The sequence below is a fragment of the Procambarus clarkii genome, chromosome 32, assembly GCF_040958095.1.
Source record: "Procambarus clarkii isolate CNS0578487 chromosome 32, FALCON_Pclarkii_2.0, whole genome shotgun sequence".
In the NCBI taxonomy this organism is placed as follows: Eukaryota; Metazoa; Arthropoda; class Malacostraca; order Decapoda; family Cambaridae; genus Procambarus; species Procambarus clarkii.
In genome coordinates, this window is record NC_091181.1 from 11,131,883 (window position 1) to 11,153,523 (window position 21,641).

Genomic DNA, 21,641 nt, shown 5'->3' on the forward strand with positions numbered 1-21,641 from the left:
GTATCTATCGATGATTTCTGTGTTGTTTACTAGGATTTCTCTGGCGATGGTTTGGTTGTGGGAAGAGATTATATGTTCCTTAATGGAGCCCTGTTGCTTAAGCATCGTTAAACGCCTAGAAAGAGATGTTGTTGTCTTGCCTATATACTGGGTTTTTTGGAGCTTACAGTCCCCAAGAGGGCATTTGAAGGCATAGACGACGTTAGTCTCTTTTAAAGCGTTCTGTTTTGTGTCTGGAGAGTTTCTCATGAGTAGGCTGGCCGTTTTTCTGGTTGTATAGTAAATCGTCAGTTGTATCCTCTGATTTTTGTCTGTAGGGATAACGTTTCTATTAACAATATCTTTCAGGACCCTTTCCTCCGTTTTATGAGCTGTGGAAAAGAAGTTCCTGTAAAATAGTCTAATAGGGGGTATAGGGGTTGTGTTAGTTGTCTCTTCAGAGGTTGCATGGCGTTTCACTTTCCTTCTTATGATGTCTTCGACGAAACCATTGGAGAAGCCGTTGTTGACTAGGACCTGCCTTACCCTACAGAGTTCTTCGTCGACTTGCTTCCATTCTGAGCTGTGGCTGAGAGCACGGTCGACATATGCGTTAACAACACTCCTCTTGTACCTGTCTGGGCAGTCGCTGTTGGCATTTAGGCACATTCCTATGTTCGTTTCCTTAGTGTAGACTGCAGTGTGGAAACCTCCGCTCTTTTCCATGACTGTTACATCTAGAAAGGGCAGCTTCCCATCCTTTTCCATCTCGTAAGTGAAACGCAACACGGAACTCTGCTCAAATGCCTCCTTCAGCTCCTGCAGATGTCTGACATCAGGTACCTGTGTAAAAATGTTGTCAACATACCTGCAGTATATGGCCGGTTTCAAGTTCATGTCGACTAAGACTTTTTGCTCGATGGTACCCATGTAGAAGTTTGCAAACAGGACACCTAGGGGAGAACCCATGGCGACCCCATCTACTTGCTTATACATGTGCCCATCCGGGCTCAAGAAGGGTGCCTCTTTAGTACAAGCTTGGAGTAGTTTCCTCAGAATATTTTCTGGTATGTCAAGATGAGTACAGGCTGGATCACGATACGCTCTGTCGGCAATCATCCCGATTGTCTTGTCCACAGGTACGTTGGTAAACAGCGATTCTACGTCCAACGAGGCTCTTATCCCTGTGGCCCGTGTGCCCCGCAGTAAGTCAACAAATTCCTTTGGAGACTTCAGGCTGAAGGCGCAAGGAACATAAGGAGTCAGCAGGCCATTGAGTCGCTTCGCCAGTCTGTACGTGGGTGTGGGTATCTGGCTAATGATTGGCCGAAGTGGGTTTCCAGGCTTGTGTGTCTTGACATTTCCATACGCATATCCAGGTTTATATTCCCCAATGATCTTTGGCAGGTGGAGTCCGGATTTCTTGGCGTTAACAGTTTCGATCAGCTTGTTGACCTTTGCTTTTAATTCGGCTGTAGTGTCCTTCGTTTCCTTCCTGAGGAAACTACTCCAAGCTTGTACTAAAGAGGCACCCTTCTTGAGCCCGGATTGGCACATGTATAAGCAAGTAGATGGGGTCGCCATGGGTTCTCCCCTAGGTGTCCTGTTTGCGAACTTCTACATGGGTTCCATCGAGCAAAAAGTCTTAGTCGACATGAACTTGAAACCGGCCATATACTGCAGGTATGTTGACGACATTTTTACACAGGTACCTGATGTCAGACATCTGCAGGAGCTGAAGGAGGCATTTGAGCAGAGTTCCGTGTTGCGTTTAACTTACGAGATGGAAAAGGATGGGAAGCTGCCCTTTCTAGATGAAACAGTCATGGAAAAGAGCGGAGGTTTCCACACTGAAGTCTACACTAAGGAAACGAACATAGGAATGTGCCTAAATGCCAACAGCGACTGCCCAGACAGGTACAAGAGGAGTGTTGTTAACGCATATGTCGACCGTGCTCTCAGCCACAGCTCAGAATGGAAGCAAGTCGACGAAGAACTCTGTAGGGTAAGGCAGGTCCTAGTCAACAACGGCTTCTCCAATGGTTTCGTCGAAGACATCATAAGAAGGAAAGTGAAACGCCATGCAACCTCTGAAGAGACAACTAACACAACACCTATACCCCCTATTAGACTATTTTACAGGAACTTCTTTTCCACAGCTCATAAAACGGAGGAAAGGGTCCTGAAAGATATTGTTATTAGAAACGTTATCCCTACAGACAAAAATCAGAGGATACAACTGACGATTTACTATAAAACCAGAAAAACGGCCAGCCTACTCATGAGAAACTCTCCAGACACAAAACAGAACGCTTTAAAAGAGACTAACGTCGTCTATGCCTTCAAATGCCCTCTTGGGGACTGTAAGCTCCAAAAAACCCAGTATATAGGCAAGACAACAACATCTCTTTCTAGGCGTTTAACGATGCATAAGCAACAGGGCTCCATTAAGGAACATATAATCTCTTCCTACAACCAAACCATCGCCAGAGAAATCATAGTAAACAACACATAAATCATCAATAGATACAGCGATAGCAGGCGGCTTGACGTTTGCGAGGCACTACACATCAAGAAGTCAACACCAGCAATCAACATCCAATTAATGCACAACTATATTCTACCCACCTCAAGACTCCACTCCAATATAGAAGCATCAAGAAATATGGACCAATAGGCTTTCTACAAACACGTCTATTCAATACACGTCTATTCATTGTTTCGTGTTCTGTCTTGTGTTGATGAAATTAATACCCTATTAATACCACCTCTTGTTCTGTCTTGTGTTGATGAAATTAATACCCTATTAATGCCACCTCACCCCATCCACCTCACTCAAATGTAGATATAAAATCGGAGATGCGTAAGTTCTATTCAGTTGTGTATTTGTAAACTAAAGTCTTTGAAAATGTAATAAGTTTTACGAAACGCGCTCGTGTCGCGTCAGACTAGAAATAAAAATGAATTTTGGAGAATTGATTTTTGATTTACCTCCAACAGTGAAAAGAAATGTATGAAAGATTGAGAAAATTCGTGTTAGAATTATCAATCTTACTTTTTCGGTCATATTTAATAATATATATATATATATATATATATATATATATATATATATATATATATATATATATATATATATATATATATATATATATATATATATATATATATATATATATATATATATATATATATATATATATATATATATATATATATATGTCGTACCTAGTAGCCAGAACTCACTTCTCAGCCTACTATGCATGGCCCGATTTGCCTAATAAGCCTAGTTTTCATGAATTAATGTTTTTTCGACAACCTAACATACCTAACCTAACCTAACCTAACGTTTTCGGCTACCTAACCTAACTTAACCTATAAAGATAGGTTAGGTTAGGTTAGGTAGGGTTGGTTAGGTTCGGTCATATATCTACGTTAATTTTAACTCCAATAAAAAAAAATTGACCTCATACATAATGAAATGGGTACCTTTATCATTTCATAAGAAAAAAATTAGAGAAAATATATTAATTCAGTAAAACTTGGCTTATTAGGCAAATCGGGCCTCGCATAGTAGGCTGAGAAGTTCGTTCTGGCTACTAGGTACGACATATATATATATATATATATATATATATGTCGTACCTAGTAGCCAGAACGCACTTCTCAGCCTACTATGCAAGGCCCGATTTGCCTAATAAGCCAAGTTTTCATGAATTAATTGTGTTTCGACTACCTAACCTACCTAACCTAACCTAACCTAACTTTTTCGGCTACCGAACCTAACCTAACCTATAGAGATAGGTTAGGTTTGGTTAGGTAGGGTTGGTTAGGTTCGGTCATATATCTACGTTAATTTTAACTCCAATAAAAAAAAATTGACCTCATACATAATGAAGTGGGTAGCTTTATCATTTCATAAGAAAAAAATTAGAGAAAATATATTAATTCAGGAAAACTTGGCTTATTAGGCAAATCGGGCCTTGCATAGTAGGCTGAGAAGTGCGTTCTGGCTATTAAGTACGACATATATATATATATATATATATATATATATATATATATATATATATGTCGTACCTAATAGCCAGAACGCACTTCTCAGCCTACTATTCAAGGCCCGATTTGCCTAATAAGCCAAGTTTTCATGAATTAATGTTTTTTCGTCTACCTAACCTACCTAACCTAACCTAACCTAGCTTTTTTTGGCTACCTAACCTAACCTTACCTATAAATATAGGTTAGGTTAGGTTAGGTAGGGTTGGTTAGGTTCGGTCATATATCTACGTTAATTTTAACTCCAATAAAAAAAAATTGACCTCATACATAGAGAAAAGGGTTGCTTTATCATTTCACAAGAAAAAAATTATAGTAAATATATTAATTCAGGAAAACTTGGCTTATTAGGCAAATCGGGCCTTGAATAGTTGGCTGAGAAGTGAGTTCTGGCTACTAGGTACGACATATATATATATATATATATATATATATATATATATATATATATGTCGTACCTAGTAGCCAGAACTCACTTCTCAGCCTACTATGCAAGGCCCGATTTACCTAATAAGCCTAGTTTTCATGAATTAATGTTTTTTCGACAACCTAACCTACCTAAACTAACCTAACCTAACGTTTTCGGCTACCTAACCTAACCTAACCTATAAAGATAGGTTAGGTTAGGTTAGGTAGGGTTGGTTAGGTTCGGTCATATATCTACGTTAATTTTAACTCCAATAAAAAAAAATTGACCTCATACATAATGAAATGGGTAGCTTTATCATTTCATAAGAAAAAAATTAGAGAAAATATATTAATTCAGTAAAACTTGGCTTATTAGGCTAATCGGGCCTCGCATAGTAGGCTGAGAAGTGAGTTCTGGCTACTAGGTACGACATATATATATATATATATATATATATATATATATATGTCGTACCTAGTAGCCAGAACTCACTTCTCAGCCTACTATTCAAGGCCCGATTTGCCTAATAAGCCAAGTTTTCCTGAATTAATATATTTACTATAATTTTTTTCTTATGAAATGATAAAGCAACCCTTTTCTCTATGTATGAGGTCAATTTTTTTTTATTGGAGTTAAAATTAACGTAGATATATGACCGAACCTAACCAACCCTACCTAACCTAACCTAACCTATATTTATAGGTAAGGTTAGGTTAGGTAGCCAAAAAAAGCTAGGTTAGGTTAGGTTAGGTAGGTTAGGTAGACGAAAAAACATTAATTCATGAAAACTTGGCTTATTAGGCAAATCGGGCCTTGAATAGTAGGCTGAGAAGTGCGTTCTGGCTATTAGGTACGACATATATATATATATATATATATATATATATATATATATATATATATATATATATATATATATATATATATATATATATATATATATGTCGTACCTAGTAGCCAGAACGCACTTCTCAGCCTACTATGCAAGGCCCGATTTGCCTAATAAGCCAAGTTTTCCTGAATTAATGTATTTTTCCTAATTGTTTTCTTATGAAATGATAAAGCTACCCATTTCATTATGTATGAGGTCAATATTTTATTATTGGAGTTAAAATTAACTTAGATATACGACCGAACCTAACCAACCCTACCTACCCTAACCTAACCTATCTTTATAGGTTAGGTTAGGTTAGGTAGCCGAAAATGTTAGGTTAGGTTAGGTTAGGTAGGTTAGGTAGTCGAAAAACAATTAATTCATGAAAACTTGGCTTATTAGGCAAATCGGGCCTTGCACAGTAGGCTGAGAAGTGCGTTCTGGCTACTAGGTACGACATATATATATATATATATATATATATATGTCGTACCTAATAGCCAGAACGCACTTCTCAGCCTACTATTCAAGGCCCGATTTGCCTAATAAGCCAAGTTTTCATGAATTAATGTTTTTTCGTCTACCTAACCTACCTAACCTAACCTAACCTAGCTTTTTTTGGCTACCTAACCTAACCTTACCTATAAATATAGGTTAGGTTAGGTTAGGTAGGGTTGGTTAGGTTCGGTCATATATCTACGTTAATTTTAACTCCAATAAAAAAAAATTGACCTCATAAATAGAGAAAAGGGTTGCTTTATCATTTCATAAGAAAAAAATTATAGTAAATATATTAATTCATTAAAACTTGGCTTATTAGGCAAATCGGGCCTTGAATAGTAGGCTGAGAAGTGAGTTCTGGCTACTAGGTACGACATATATATATATATATATATATATATATATATATATATATATATATATATATATATATATATATATATATATATGTCGTACCTAGTAGCCAGAACTCACTTCTGAGCCTACTATGCAAGGCCCGATTTGCCTAATAAGCCAAGTTTTCATGAATTAATTGCTTTTCGACTACCTAACCTACCTAACCTAACCTAACCTAACTTTTTCGGCTACCTAACCTAACCTAACCGATAGAGATAGGTTAGGTTAGGTTAGGTAGGGTTGGTTAGGTTCGGTCATATATCTACGTTAATTTTAACTCCAATAAAAAAAAATTGACCTCTTACATAATGAAATGAGTTGCTTTATCATTTCATAAGAAAAAAGTTAGAGAAAATATATTAATTCATGAAAACTTGGCTTATTAGGCAAATCGGGCCTTGCATTGTAGGCTGAAAAGTGAATTCTGGCTACTAGGTACGACATATATATATATATATATATATATATATATATATATATATATATATATATATATATATATATATATATATATATATATATATATATATATATATATATGTCGTACCTAGTAGCCAGAACTCACTTCTCAGCCTACTATGCGAGGCCCGATTTGCCTAATAAGCCTAGTTTTACTGAATTAATATATTTTCTCTATTTTTTTTCTTATGAAATGATAAAGCTACCCATTTCATTATGTATGAGATCAATTTTTTTTTATTGGAGTTAAAATTAACGTAGATATATGACCGAACCTAACCAACCCTACCTAACCTAACCTAACCTATCTTTATAGGTTAGGTTAGGTTAGGTAGCCGAAAACGTTAGGTTAGGTTAGGTTAGGTAGGTTAGGTTGTCGAAAAAACATTAATTCATGAAACTAGGCTTATTAGGCAAATCAGGCCTTGCATATTAGGCTGAGAAGTGAGTTCTGGCTACTAGGTACGACATATATATATATATATATATATATATATATATATATATATATATATATATATATGTCGTACCTAATAGCCAGAACGCACTTCTCAGCCTACTATTCAAGGCCCGATTTGCCTAATAAGCCAAGTTTTCATGAATTAATGTTTTTTCGTCTACCTAACCTACCTAACCTAACCTAACCTAGCTTTTTTTGGCTACCTAACCTAACCTTACCTATAAATATAGGTTAGGTTAGGTTAGGTAGGGTTGGTTAGGTTCGGTCATATATCTACGTTAATTTTAACTCCAATAAAAAAAAATTGACCTCATACATAGAGAAAAGGGTTGCTTTATCATTTCATAAGAAAAAAATTATAGTAAATATATTAATTCAGGAAAACTTGGCTTATTAGGCAAATCGGGCCTTGAATAGTAGGCTGAAAAGTGAGTTCTGGCTATTAGGTACGACATATATATATATATATATATATATATATATATATATATATATATATATATATATATATATATGTAGTAGAACTATGTAGTAGAACATTAAAGGGTACATTTTATATAAAAAAATAGCTTAAGGACACTATGTTTCGACAGAATATTCCTTTTAGAAGATTCACCTCATTCAATATTCAGTTATATCTTATTCACATTGCTTCCATCATTCCAGCACAGTTGCACACCCAATTTAGTATAATTATTTTTGTTTTGGATAAGTGATTATCCATATTCCTGAAATTAAAATATTCGCACCGAGGAAAAGGTCGTTAGTAGCGTCGATACGATGATTGTGGCTCCACTGGTGGACCAGCTGGACGTCGGCTCCCCCGTTGTTGCAGTACAGACACCGTCGGTACACCAACACAGGATCAAGCGCTTTTACTGAAGCAAATACAGATACAACAATTTTATTCATTAAATTTTGTTTAGTACATTTATAGCTGAGGTGGTCTACATAAGAATACAGTCAATCATTTACCTAAGAGAAAGGCTTAAAAAAACACATCATGTCTGACGATGACTATAATTTAAGGGACTAATATATATTTATCAGTCAATGGCCATATTCCACTCCAAAGTGTCAGCATGTTATGGTGAGGGAGGCTCACGTATGACTCACTGGGTCGGTGAGGGTGGTCTTGGTCCCCCTCCCCTGATGTTACTCGTGGTTGGGTACATAGCCGTTGAGATCTGGTTTGGGTCAACGGATCTCCCGCTGGAGGGGTCGCCCATGGAGGGCTGCCCTTGGTGGATGGCTAGGTGTCAAGGCTGGGGCGAAAAGGAGAAAGAGGCCAGTGTGCGAGAATGTATGAAACAGTAGGACTCCCGTCTTAAAAGGGGAAGCACCACTCGTGCTCAAGGCTATTCTCTCCTCCAAACTGATACGTTTACTCGACTCCCTCGTGATCGTCGTTGTCAACCTCTTCGTGTAGTTAAAATCAGGTTTGATGGTAAGTGCGCGATGCTCTGTTCAGGAAAATATTCCCTGTCCTCACCTCTGCCATTGATGTAGGAAATTTGGACATGGCCTCTTGCGATGCTCTAGCGAGGTGTCCCTGTGCCCTTTGTGTAGAGTCCCAGGTATTCTAAGATGGAAGGCTTTTCTCTCCAGCCTCACTGCATCAATTGCAGTGACGTCCACCCTGCTTTCTCCCGCTCATACATGCACTATAAATTTGAGGAAGCCATTCTCAATTTAGAACATCGTGAAGGGATTTCTTTCCCTGAGGCAAGAAGCCAAGTTTGGCGCCTTAACTCTTTCTGACGTGACATTCTCGAGTGTTGCATCACACAATTCTTCTCCTCATCCTTCAAGCCTTTCTTAATTCCACAACTGTATCCAGGCCTTTGACCCCAATACCTACACCAGCTCCCCGTCTTCCGTTCCTTTCTGACCCCTGAGGATCTTCCTCATGGTTCACCGCATGGTGTTTCCGCCCTTCTCTTCCAGTCTTCTCCTGCTGTTCAGCTCAGTGTTACCTCACCACCTCCTTCTTCTCTAGTCTCTGTGGTCTTTCCTTCCCAACTCCGTTTCTCGCCTCATCTCTCTGTTCTGCCTTTTGGCCCTCCATGACACCTGACCTTCCAGACCGATGTCCATTCTCCTCTCGGATGTCTTCGTGTTGTCCGCTCACACAGTCTCAGTCTTCTGCTGAGACTGTGGAGGCTGTCGCACAGTACAATGCTGCTGGCACGTCTGTATCTCACGTTAGAAGTGTTAACCGGCTCCTACCCATCTTTTTCCCCAACTGGTAAAAAGGCGTAGGTAGATTCATTGCCTTCCACCTCTGGCTTGGTCCCTGCCTCTCCTCCCATCTGTGGAAGAGTCTCACTGCCCTTGATTTCTTCTCTGACGCTGTCTTTGATCAAATGTGCTCCACTGTTTCTGTTCTTTCCCCATTCCCTTGATCGTCCATCTCCGAGCCCTCTTTTTACCCCCCTCGACGCAATCGTCTTTGCGTGATTTACCTATACCCCGACACCCTAATTTCACTGACTGAACCTGATTATCCCTAGTATCCCGTGTACATCTTTGAGTTAGTTTTCTTTTTCTTGTTATTTCTGTTTTTGACTGTTGATTGAAGAATATTCCTCAATGGAATATTAGTGGCTTTGTTGCTAACTTCCGTGAACACCAACTTCTGATCTCTCCTTTTTCGAATCTTTGTGTCTGTCTCTCTTCCTCTCCTTTGTTGGGGGCCTTAACTCTACTGCTCTCTTGATCCGTAATGATGTTCCCTTTGTTCCCCTTCTTTTCCAGTCATGCATCCAGTCCTCTGCTGCTCGTATCTTTGTAATTAAATGCTACACAGTCTGTTCCATTTTTCTCCCACCAAATGTCCCGCTTTCTCTTCCTGATTCCTTATCTCCTTATCGGACTCCTTATCGGAGCCTGTGCTCCTTTTGGGTGATTTTAACTGTCGGCATACCCTCTGAGGCGATGTTCTGATAAACACCCGGGGCCGCCATCTTGAACAATTTGTCCTCTCTTCTCTGTTTCCTCTGAATTTTGATGAGCCTACTCATGTTGAATTCCACACTCGTACTCTTTCCTGTCTTTTTCTTTCTCTCTTCTCTTTATTTAGATTTCACATGGCGGGTCCTTGATGACATCCATAACAATGACCATTTCCTCATCCTTGTCACCTTCTCTTTTCACCCTCCCTTCTCCTTCCCTAGATGGTAGTTTGCTATGGCTAACTGGAATCTGTTCATGCTCCATGCTACTCTGGTTTGCCTCTCCCTCGAGCCCTCCATTTTCATGACACCGTATTCGACGCTGCCCTCCGCTCTGTTCTTTGCCCTACCTCCCGGGCACACAGAAGTGTGTTACCGGGAGACTGGTGGAATGCATTCCACCATACCTGGTGGAATGCAGATTGTGCTCGGGCTGTCCCTTGTAAGGGTGCAGCCTCGAAGAAGCACCGACGTCGACAGACGCCTAATTCTTTTATTTTGTTTCGGAAGGTGAGAACGGTTTACTGTAGAACAACTGTATGGCTAAGCATGAGGGATGCAAATTATATATCTCCACCATTACAATTCCATTCCTCTCCCTCAGATCTGGAAGAAAATCTATAAGATAGCTAGTAAGTTTGTTCCGGATGTCTCGCCAGTCCTTCACCTCCATGGTTTTGTTGTTGTGGATCTGGTGTCGATCGCGTACAAACTGGATTCACTTTTTGCCTGTTAGCTCCGGTTTTCATCTTCCTCCCTTTTTCGTTACTCATAAGCCCTTTCTTGAATCATGACCTTTAGATTTTCGCACGTATCTTCAGCTTTCCTATAACGATCCCTTCTCTCTCTCGGAACACCAGTCCGGACTGACCCTTTGAGGTTCTTCCACAGTAGGCTAAGATGACGTTCATGTTTGAGATGCTTTGCCATCTCCCACCATGCACGTTTCAGTATTTACAGAATATATATTACCGAATCTGAGAGTCATAGTCAGTCCCTGAGGACTGGCTTGAGGTGATTATTCTTCCTACTCGCAAACCAGGTTCTCTAGGGACATCACCTAAGGACTTATGAGTTGCATTTGCAGACTTTTTGAACGTATATTATATATCCGTCTGATGTGGTTGTTGGAACGCTAGTACCACCTCTCCTCATATCAATTTGGCTTTCGCAAACGTCGCAGCATGTCTGATGTCCTCATGAACTTGGAGGTCTATATTAGTACTGCCTTTGCTGCAAAGACCTCCGTTGTTGCTGTTCTTTTTGATCTGGAAAAGGCATATGACACCACCTGGAGATACCATATTCTGTCCAATCTCCGCTCTTTTGTCGTTCGTGATAATCTCCCTCTTCCTACGAAGCTTCCTCCCTGGTCGTTCCTTAAGAGTGAGGCTTGGTAACACACTCTCTGCCTCTTTTCGGCAATACGAAGGTGTAGCCCAAGGTAGTACTCTGAGTACAACTCTTTTCCATGTCACCCTCAATGGTTTTCTTTCCTCCCTTCCCGCTGTAATTTCTTCAGCTCTCTATGTTGATGATCCTACCCTCTGCTGTCGACTTGATGACTCACCTTTCATCCATTGGAGGCTTCAACTTACGCTTGATGCCGTGTCGTCCTGGTCCACCACTCATGGCTTCATATTCTCTACAACTGACTTGTGCTATGACGTTTACTCTGAAGCAGGTTGTTCTTCGTTGTTCTTTGTCGCTGTATGGTAATCCCCTTTGTATAAAGGTTCGGCTAAAGTTTTGGAATTAATCTTTGGCATTCATTTTTCTTGATCGTCCCATATATTTTACCTCCAAGTTGAATGCTCTAAGGCTTGTTTAAAGTTTTGTTTAAAGTTTTGTCCTGTTCTTTCTGGGGAGATGTTAGATGCACGCTCCTCTTCTTACATTCTTCTCTGGTGCTCTCTAAACTCGATAATGTCTGTCTTGCTTACTCGTCTGCCTCTCATTCAACTTTTCGTCATCGTGATGCTCTGCACCATACTGGGTTACACCTTATCTTTGATTCCTTTCGTTCGACCCCTACCCTGAGCCTGTATGTTGACACCGGCGTCTTGTCTATACCAAATCTTCGTGATCACTACTATCTTTGCTACCTTGTGCGGTTTCTACAACACCCTCTCTCACGCTTATATCTATTATGGGCTCACTGTGGCCCATAATCTAAAACAACAACACATCTCTATTATGTCATGCTTTGACCGGTGCCCCTCCTGTGGGCCCTGTTCCCTTTTACCATCTTTCTTTTACCGTACGGTTGTCTCGCTTGCAACATTCTCTCCCAGTTCGTGTTACTAATATGTCTCCTCTAGTCATTCCATCCTTGCCCTCATGGAGGGTCCCACTCCCAAATTTTTACAAACCTTGACCCACATGACAAAGGCTTCTACCCTTCCCACAGTTCTGAAATGCCTATTCATTTGCACACAGTCTTCCGACGGTGTAGGCTACTTCGTTGTATTTCCTGACCACACCAATATGTGTCGCCTGTCCCCATAAACTTGCATCTACACGGCAAAACCTTATGCAAATTTGAATACTTTTATTCAATTTCTTTGTTGCTGTCAACATTCTTTTGTCATTGTAGTTGACTCTCGCAATGCCCTCATAGTTCTGGATTCATTTATTCATATCAATCCTGTGGTAGTCGAAATTGCACATTGGCTGTTTCTTATCTCTGGCAGGTTTATAACAATCGAATTTTGCTGAGTTCCCAGCCATATTAGTATTACCTTAAATGAGCGTGCTGATGTTGCCGCTAAGGATGCTATCTGCACTTGTCTTATTTCCCGAAAAGTTGTTCCTTATTATGACTTCTACCCAGTCATTTATTTCTCAACCCATAGCCGTTGGCAGGGTTATCCATCTTCTGTTACTGAAAACAAACTGCTGCTCTTAAGGGTAGCGTGTCCCCTTCGTCTTCTTCCTACCATTGTAACCGGCAGTGGGAAATGGCTCTGGCGAGGTTACGTATTGGCCATTGTTACGGAACACTATAATATTAAGTGTTAATTCATTGCACCATAATATCATGTGTTAAAATTTTGCAGAGACGTGAACGAGGCCGACAGCAGTTGGAGTGGGGTTTTGACTTTGGACTGGCAATTTGCGGGGGAAAGGAATGAACCAGTGAGCGTCACATACTAGGCGTCAGGGAGGCAAGGTTGACAGTGGTTAATCTGGTCAAAGCCAACATCGGCTCACTGTTCATACAGGAATATACTTCCAATAAGAGCTCCACCTCGTCATCAGTGCAGCCTCACGACACTTGGAAGAGTCGCTTGTCTATAGCCAGGGAGAATTGACCCTGGATGACGTCGTAGTAAATATTATATAATGTGCAACAGTGCTGTGGTACAATACTTCAGGAATACAGGATTCTTGGTGCAAGACTAATGAGTGGTCAAGAGTTAGTCAGTGCTGGTTCATAATGCGCATAGAACTGATTGATGACGGTGATTGATATTGTATAGTATAAAAGAGATGGATATTTGCATGTGTCATATATATTAAGAAAATATAGTAGAATAATTGTTTTTAATGAAAACTATTTACTATTTTATTTTCCTCATTTTTTTTAAGAGGCATTTTGTTAGGAATATGGGTCCAACTTTAGTGTGTCACACCTGACAATTGGTGGACAACCTAGCAGAAAATTGTTCTAACAAAATCCATATGAAAACCTCTTAGAGGGGTTCAGAGCATTAACGGCACATAATTAAATCACAGGCACTTAATGGAGTGCCGCCCTGCTCCTTATTGTCCGAACTGCATTGTCCTTCTAACGGCCGCGCATATCCTTGTTCAGTGTTCTGACTTCGAGGAAGTGCGAGCATCCTGCTTCCCAACTGTCTCCCGTGATCACTTGTCACTCGATAGCATCCTTGGTGAATCACATACCTGTAATATCACTCGTTTTATGCGTTTTTGTTCTTGTATTGGTATACTTGGTGATATTTAGAGCCTTTTGAATATCCTGCACCTTTGATGGTTTGACATAGCCTACCCGGCATGGCCGCCTTTTGATACGAACTTACTCAATGACTATATAGAGAAAAGTTTCACACCCTCAGTGATCTCAATCAACAAGTTCTATGGCTAACCCGGATCAAAATCTCTACAAACACTCCGTTCAGGAAACATAGATTTGACCTCCATGTACCGTTGACGTCAAAAGGCCTGTCAGTAAGCCATCTCTTTGTAACAGTAGTTCACTTAAAATTTCAATTAACTAGCTAGGGATCCCATGCTTTCTCACCGGACTAGTTGTTTGATTCCATTCTGTATACCTGCTGCACCATTATATATCTCACTCATTCTTAAGTTGTATTTCCTGTCAATTAAGTTTACATTTCTATAATAATTGGAGTGACAAGTGTCTGAAAATTTTATTTATTGAGTTTGTTGGATGAGTGAATTCCTTCAAACAAATAGATATATTCGTTTTGAGCAATTTCTTTTAGTGTGGCGGAACATCAGGCCTAAAATGAGATTGCAACGAATGCGAGGATGGACTCCCAATGAACATTTTCTTCAGTCACAATTAAACTTACCAAAATCAGCATCTTTAAAGTTCCATTGTTCACATCCTTAAATAACTAGACTTTCGACCAGGTCTCAAGATGACTAAATTCACATTTGTTCTAACTTTCAGGTCTCTAATTGTATCAGAAAAAATATAAGTGGGCCCAGTCTTTCAGGAAATGTTCTGCTCCAGATGATTTTCAGAATACTTTACAGGAACTTCACTGCCGAGTAATTTTAGTGTTGTGTCAATGTAAAACAGATCATGTGAGTCAGAGGGAGCTACAACATATTTAGCTGGGGTTGTATTCCGTACTATATCTTTTACATTCTCCGATCAAGGTATCCATAGCATCAGTGGTGGGTGCGAGCAGAATTAGATCATCAGCATAAAAGTAAATATTGACTTTAGTACTTTCTATGCGATAGCCAGCACGACTGGCTCTTGACTAATTCAACAATACATCAAGAGTTACAACAAATAATGTAGTACTAAAAATTTTACCTTGTTTGACTCCATGTTTTTGTAGTGACAAATACTCAGAGGATATTACTCAATTTCACAGTAACTTTCCATTCCTGTTAAGAAATCTATAGCTGTCTAGCAACTATTGTGCATTCTTTTCTGTTAAGTAATTCTTGTGTATGTTTGGTGTGTTTAACTTCGTCAAAAGCGTTGAAAGTATTAAGAAAAAATGAGAGAACAGAGCTTCCTTGTGAGTTGTAGTATTAAATAGTTTCCGCCACCACGAAACTATTGAGTGTTGTTAAGTATCAGGGGAGTGCTGGGGTTAGGGCGTTTTATACAATGAACCATGGTTTTTGAACCAACCTGATACTAGCTTACCGTCGAACAGAGACCCCAACCACTTCTTGACAGAAAAATGACCGACCACGACAGTCACATTTCTGCTGCCGTCCGTCGACCAGCAATAGACACGGGAGTGCTTGCAATTATTTGGGAGATCACGGTAAGCGTCTGGTTCTTGGAGATGAGTTCAGCATCACCTTTAGTCAGGGGTACAGTTCTCACTGCCTAGTTGCCATGAGTACACACCCGCTCTCAAGCCGCTGTGACTCCCCTGCACTCTCCTTACTGTGGGATGATGTCTCAATCCCCCTTAGTTAGTTATGGTCCACTATCACCTAAGTTATAGTCGCGTCTTTCTTTCTCTCACTAGCTGGGAAGCCTGACCAGGACTAGAGTAAAAGCCAGCTAACATAGGAAACATTTCATAGACAAACACATACAATATACATACACAAAGAATAGTGATATTACTATGCAACTCCTTAGGCTGCTACCAACTGGTAACACTCCAACATTCCCCTAAGTCTTCATCCTCTAACCATACTAGGTTGCTGCTCCCTCCTCAGCTCACAACCTACTACACCCTTCACTGCTTTGGGCTGAAATACAGGGTACAAAATATTCATTTACCTCCAACTGTAAAACAGATATCAACCTCTCACCTTGCACTGCGCCTTTCATGCCAAAAAAGCAGTCAAGCACTACTTTAAACATCAATGTGTCCGAAGGATCCTCTGTTCTATTCCTCGAGGTCCATTATCAAATACATATGTCTGGGTCCTTAAAATCCGGTTAGGTACTCCATGCAGTACCTCCAATATGCTGCTTCTGAAGTCCTCCTCGAAAGTCAATGAAGTTCTCTCACACTGCTCCACACAAAAGAAATGTAGTTCCCTACACTACTTGAAGATTCATTATGTCCATGAGTTCCACTCCTCACTGGAATTCCTCCTCCACCTTGCAGTTCAGCTCCACTATGAGTTTCACCTCACACTTGGAGTTCATCATACACTCCTCCTCTGGTACGACATTCCTTCACTAACTTCTCCCACACAAACCACAGGGATCTATTATGTAGGGCGCTCACTCCCTGGTCCCTCAACAGAGCGCTCACACAGGCTGCCCACAAAAAAAGCTATAGGACTGGTTCACGAGGCTTCTTCTAGTCCTTACTTGAGTATATGGAGTCGCCCAGTCCTATAGCGATTCTGTTGTGGCGCCACAACAGGAACACTTGCTTACTGCCTTCTTTTTGAAGACGCAACACAATTAGAGTTCCACAAATGCACGACCAACACACACTTCCAGGTCGCCTCTAATATATCAAAATCACAGAGAAATGGTGCACTAAGTCCCCAACAGCTTCCTTCAACTTGCAAACAAGTCGCCTTCGATCCACCACTGACACAGGCAACTATATTCTTCCTCCTTCCAGGAGATCAACGATGTAAGACCACAACCTCTGACGACTGTGACATGAAATGACCTCACTCAAGTGAGGTCATTTCATGTCACATTTAAATGCTCGTCCTCTGCTAGTGTTCTTAAATCAATCACTGACGTTTATTATATATTCAATATATACATCTCTCTTCTGACCTCTCAGTCAGGTCCGGAAGGCAGAATACCTCTCCCAAGGTAGACTCGTTCCACCCAGGCTACATGGGGTCATAACATAAGTAACCAGATTTGTATGCAAACTGAATGCCAGAAGTGTCTAGTTCGCCTGCTAGAAAGTCAAGGAGTATATAGTTGTGTTTAAAAGTGTGTTTTGGGCAATAGTTCTGTAGTTATCAGAGGAGGACACAGAAGTTCATCATTTCTTTTGTTTCGGCGTTCCATGTTTACGGTTGTCAGAGCATATGTTAAAGTGGTTGTCATAACCCCCAATTTTAGCTTTCTCTCTGCTTTCTCTCCCATTACAAGTGTTATATTGTACAGGTAGTTAAGTTTAGGGGCAGGGTGCATACAGGTCTGACATACAGCTGTAGCTACGTAAGTGTGAATCTCATTTGACCTTTATCTAGCACTATTGTACAACGTGGAATATTGATCTTTGAAAATATAACATATATTATTGGGCACAGAAACATTGTCCATGATATTGGTTACACTTCTGCATTAACTTTTTATCTTTCTAATCTCCCCGCAAATGCATGAAACGTTTTCCTTCAAATGGTATCAGCAAATGTCGATCATGCTATATTATCTTGCATTTAATTCTTGTTCCTATGGCTTGAGTAGTGCTTCGTCTGATGTGGGTTAGCCAACCATCTCTGGAACACCTGCATCTTTCCATCGGTTTTTCTTAAAGATTGATCTATTTTGAAATTCTCTAAAATGATCGCTCTAACTAGCCATACTACTTCTTCTATTTGTCTTAAGCGGAATACAGGTACTATCTTTTTCCCATTGGAGAAATAATCAGAGAAATATTATTGTCTTCTAAGAAGGAAAAGTTGCGAGCAATTTGCAAAAATTTAGATTCAGACAACACCTAGGTAAATATTGCTTTGTAAATTTGGTTAGTTTATTTCTGAAACTAAATATCCAATAACCTAACAGACTTGGCTTTACAGGATTGTCAATTGTGGTCTCTGACACAACTCCAGTTGGAAGTAGAATGTCGAGGAACAGTACAGTGAGACCCTTATAAACAATGGATACTGTAATACACACAGAAATCACAATAGCGTGATGGACGCATCAAATGATCAAATCCACAAGAGATGGATTGTATGTGGGAATTATGTAAAACCGTGGTTTGTGTCTCGGAGAGGCTGCAGGATCCGTGTGAGGGCAGTTGCACTCCCGGTTCCAATTCTTATGACCATGTTGTGGCGCAGTCGACTAAGGCGCATCTGCGACTATCCCGGTCGTAGGTTCGATCCCTCATCAGGGCCTTTGTGGATTTGTTCATTTGATACTGTAATAGTTATGTGCACAAGGTCATCGCAAGAGGGTTGAACCGACATGCCACCACCGTTGAAGCGGTCAACACTGCAGCTCTGAAACGGTGACCCATAAGACAGAGGAACTAATCACGAATGACATAATTCATAGAAACTGTTACCAATACTGATAATGGGAGAGTGATCTCGGTCTATACTACGAGAGTAAGGCTCCCAACTTATTCAAAGTCGACTCACGTGCGGTAATGCGGCTCTTTGTTCAAATTTCCGCAGTACATGTCATAAGGATCGTGATAACGGTGGGTGCTTACCTGTTCCTCGCTTCTTATTGTCATAGCCCCTCATAATATCACCTCCAAGAGTTGCTCGGTACACCGAGCAACTCTCCGGTTGCAAGGAGGCTCATCAGTTGGACATTAATCAAGAAGCGGCAGGGACCCCTCGGCCGGAGCTGTTGCAGAAACTACATGCCTTCATCCAGCCTGCCTTAAAGTCTCGACTCCAGGCTCCCTCCAGTCTAGTGCCTTCACAGATAAGGTCCAGCGGATGCCTTGCCCATCCCAGCCACATGCATCGTACTCCCAAGCCACTAATTGTGTACCCTACGGGTCACCTTGACATTGACGGGAATTCACCCTTAGATTCCGACATCGACTCCCAGCTCTGGCTAGAGCCTGGCACTCATCACCTTCCCGCCTCTGTTCAGAGAAGACACCGCCGCCGTCGATCGAGAGGTTTTGCTCCTTCTGAGACCCCTGACGGACCCTAGTTCCCCAAGAGCCTTTCGATGGGTTAAGACCATCAGAGAAACCTGCCAAACCTCCTGTTAAGATAGTAGTTTTTGTAACTGGCTCCATCATCATAGTACATAGATTGACGTATTAAGGAATTAGATAGTAGAATTTTGTACTATTCACTTTATAGAGCCCGAAATAATTTAGCTAAAATAGCTTAAATATTCCTAGGCCTAGTATAGCACACATATGTACTATATTAGGGCGCAGATATTGTGTATTGGGCCTAAGAAGTTTAAGTTTAGGTTAGTTTAGTTTGTCTTTGCAACATAAATAGAAATTTTGTTCGAGTTTGTTCAGATTTTATAGTACCTATTTATAATTTATAATTGAATTATATGTCAGCATATGTAGTAGGGTCCTCATCGTTACTGTAAGTACTTCGAAAATAGGAGGATGGGCTGGAGAATCACATAATCTGGCGTGCTGCATCTGTCATTAACAAGCCCTGACAAGGGTTTGCAAGCCTACCACAGCTTCCATCAGGCGGATATTCCCTCTGCTCAACAGCCCTTGGAATCAAACAGAAACAAGAAACAAGTAACACTAAGTGGGCCAACCAGAGACTTAGAGCTCACGCGGATGATGGATTTGTGGCATTTTCTAATGGTTCTTCCTTCTGTTGAAATCTGTGCGTTGGTGGTCAGAAAGTAAGTTACCGTCCTTTAGGGATAATGGTGCCCTATTCTGAGAATAATGTGATGATTTGGAATGACCGTTTCGTTTTCAAAAAGACTCACTTTCTGCGCAATTTTCTAGCTCACCACTAATAATCGAGAACTCTGTGAGACATGGCTCTATAGCGATCTTTCATTCACGATGATGTGGCATTCAGTTTAGAGATCGACTGGGGAGGGGTGTAGTGGAGCTTGCCCTCTTGGTTAGGGATACAGTTCCTTGCTCCGGTTCTGCTCGTTTCCAGATGGGCATCAGAAGTTCATGGCAGTGCAGGTAGCCCTCTCCCATGGATGGGACATTTTTGGTGTACTTTATAACCCTTGCCTGCCTCTTATGGAGAGGGAGTTTGCCCACTATTTTCGCTAGGCATCGGACTCTTGCTTCGTCATGGGTGACTTCATTGCCAGGCACTAGTAGCGGCAACCGTCACTCTAAAGTTGCTTCCAAACACAGCCGGCTGGGCCATGTTTCAGTTTCTCATCAGCTCTCCTGATCTCTCCTTACTGACATCGCCAGGTTTGGGAACTCGGATAGACCCACTCAGCATGCATACATCTACACTTCATTTCTGCATAGGAAGAGGCCCCTTTTAGATGGTACAGATTTGGACCATGCATATCTGGGCAGTGATTGCCTTCAGATCGTCATTTCCTTTAGAGACACTGTTCGTCTAGCACTGACCATGCAGAGATCAAAGAAGAAGGGGTAGCTAGTCTTTGTGGCAGATGATGGATCTTTTCCCAGTTGCAACAAATTTGCACAGGTCAACGGATGTCCTCTCCGAGTTCCTCTTTGCAATGAGCTTTCGACATTTTAAGAGGTCCAGTGACCGGATCTCCACCTCATCCCACTTAGGAGTACCGTGGTTGACTTTTGAATGAAAGCAGGCTGTCCTGGGCCGGGGCCGTGAATGGAGTTCGTGGCATCGCCACTTTTTCATCTGCGGAGCCTGGATGTTTGTTTGCAAGATGTCTGGGGGGTTACTCTTTTCCTTCCATCCCACTCAGAGACCCCAGTGGTAATGCAAACCTCGGGAAGATACAATAGGCTGAGCTTTTATTTGATCACTTTGAGGAGGCTTCCCGTTCCTAATGTCTCCGTGGGATGTGTTAGTTGGGGAACCCCGATAGAGTGTCGGCTTAGCTCGGAACACAGATGGCACATTTACATCTAGTAAACTCGAGGAGGTATCGACTCCTATTATAGACTGTGGGTTGGTTGGTGTTGTCGTCGTTGATCCTTCTCTACGGACAACCCAACATACAACTCGGTAGAGTGCTTATACTTCACTAGGAGATCACCCTTGGCGCTTCTGGCTCTTGGAGAGGGGCTCAACGTCACACATTTAGGGGATGCGGCTCCCACACCTAGCCTCGTTGTCACGTGCACACACCCACTCGAGCCGCTGTGACTCCCCACTCTCTCCTAAGGTAATATGATCTCCTCGATCCCCTTTTTGGCTTATTAGTACTACCTTCTACCCTGTCCACAGCAGTGGTTCTTGGTTCTTTCTCTCTCTCTCTCCTTCTTTACTACTTCCTGGGAAGCCTCACTAGGACAAGGGCAAACACCGGCAAATTGGAATACATTTACTGGACAAAGCACATACACGATACATACACACATATAATAATAATGAATCCTATACTCTATACTATTACAATCAGGTTGCACTCCAACATCATCAGAACTCTTTCATCAGCTTATGAAGTGGTATCCTATCTCCTGGTTCACCACCTGATACTATCAACCTCCTCAAGTTGATCAAGTCTACATACAATATTGCACCATCAGCAAGATAACATATATATATAGAAAATCAGCA

At 41.1% G+C, this 21,641-nt stretch overlaps 1 protein-coding gene across 1 annotated transcript in view; it reads right to left on the minus strand.

Moving 5' to 3' along the window:
• Window positions 1-21,641, minus strand: part of LOC123747452 (probable glutamate receptor) — a 128,849-nt gene that overhangs the window by 64,772 nt on the left and 42,436 nt on the right. Inside the window, exon 4 of the mRNA XM_069334971.1 lies at window positions 7,884-8,012. Coding sequence (XP_069191072.1) covers window positions 7,884-8,012 — 129 coding nt within the window. The remainder of the gene's footprint in view (window positions 1-7,883; window positions 8,013-21,641) is intronic.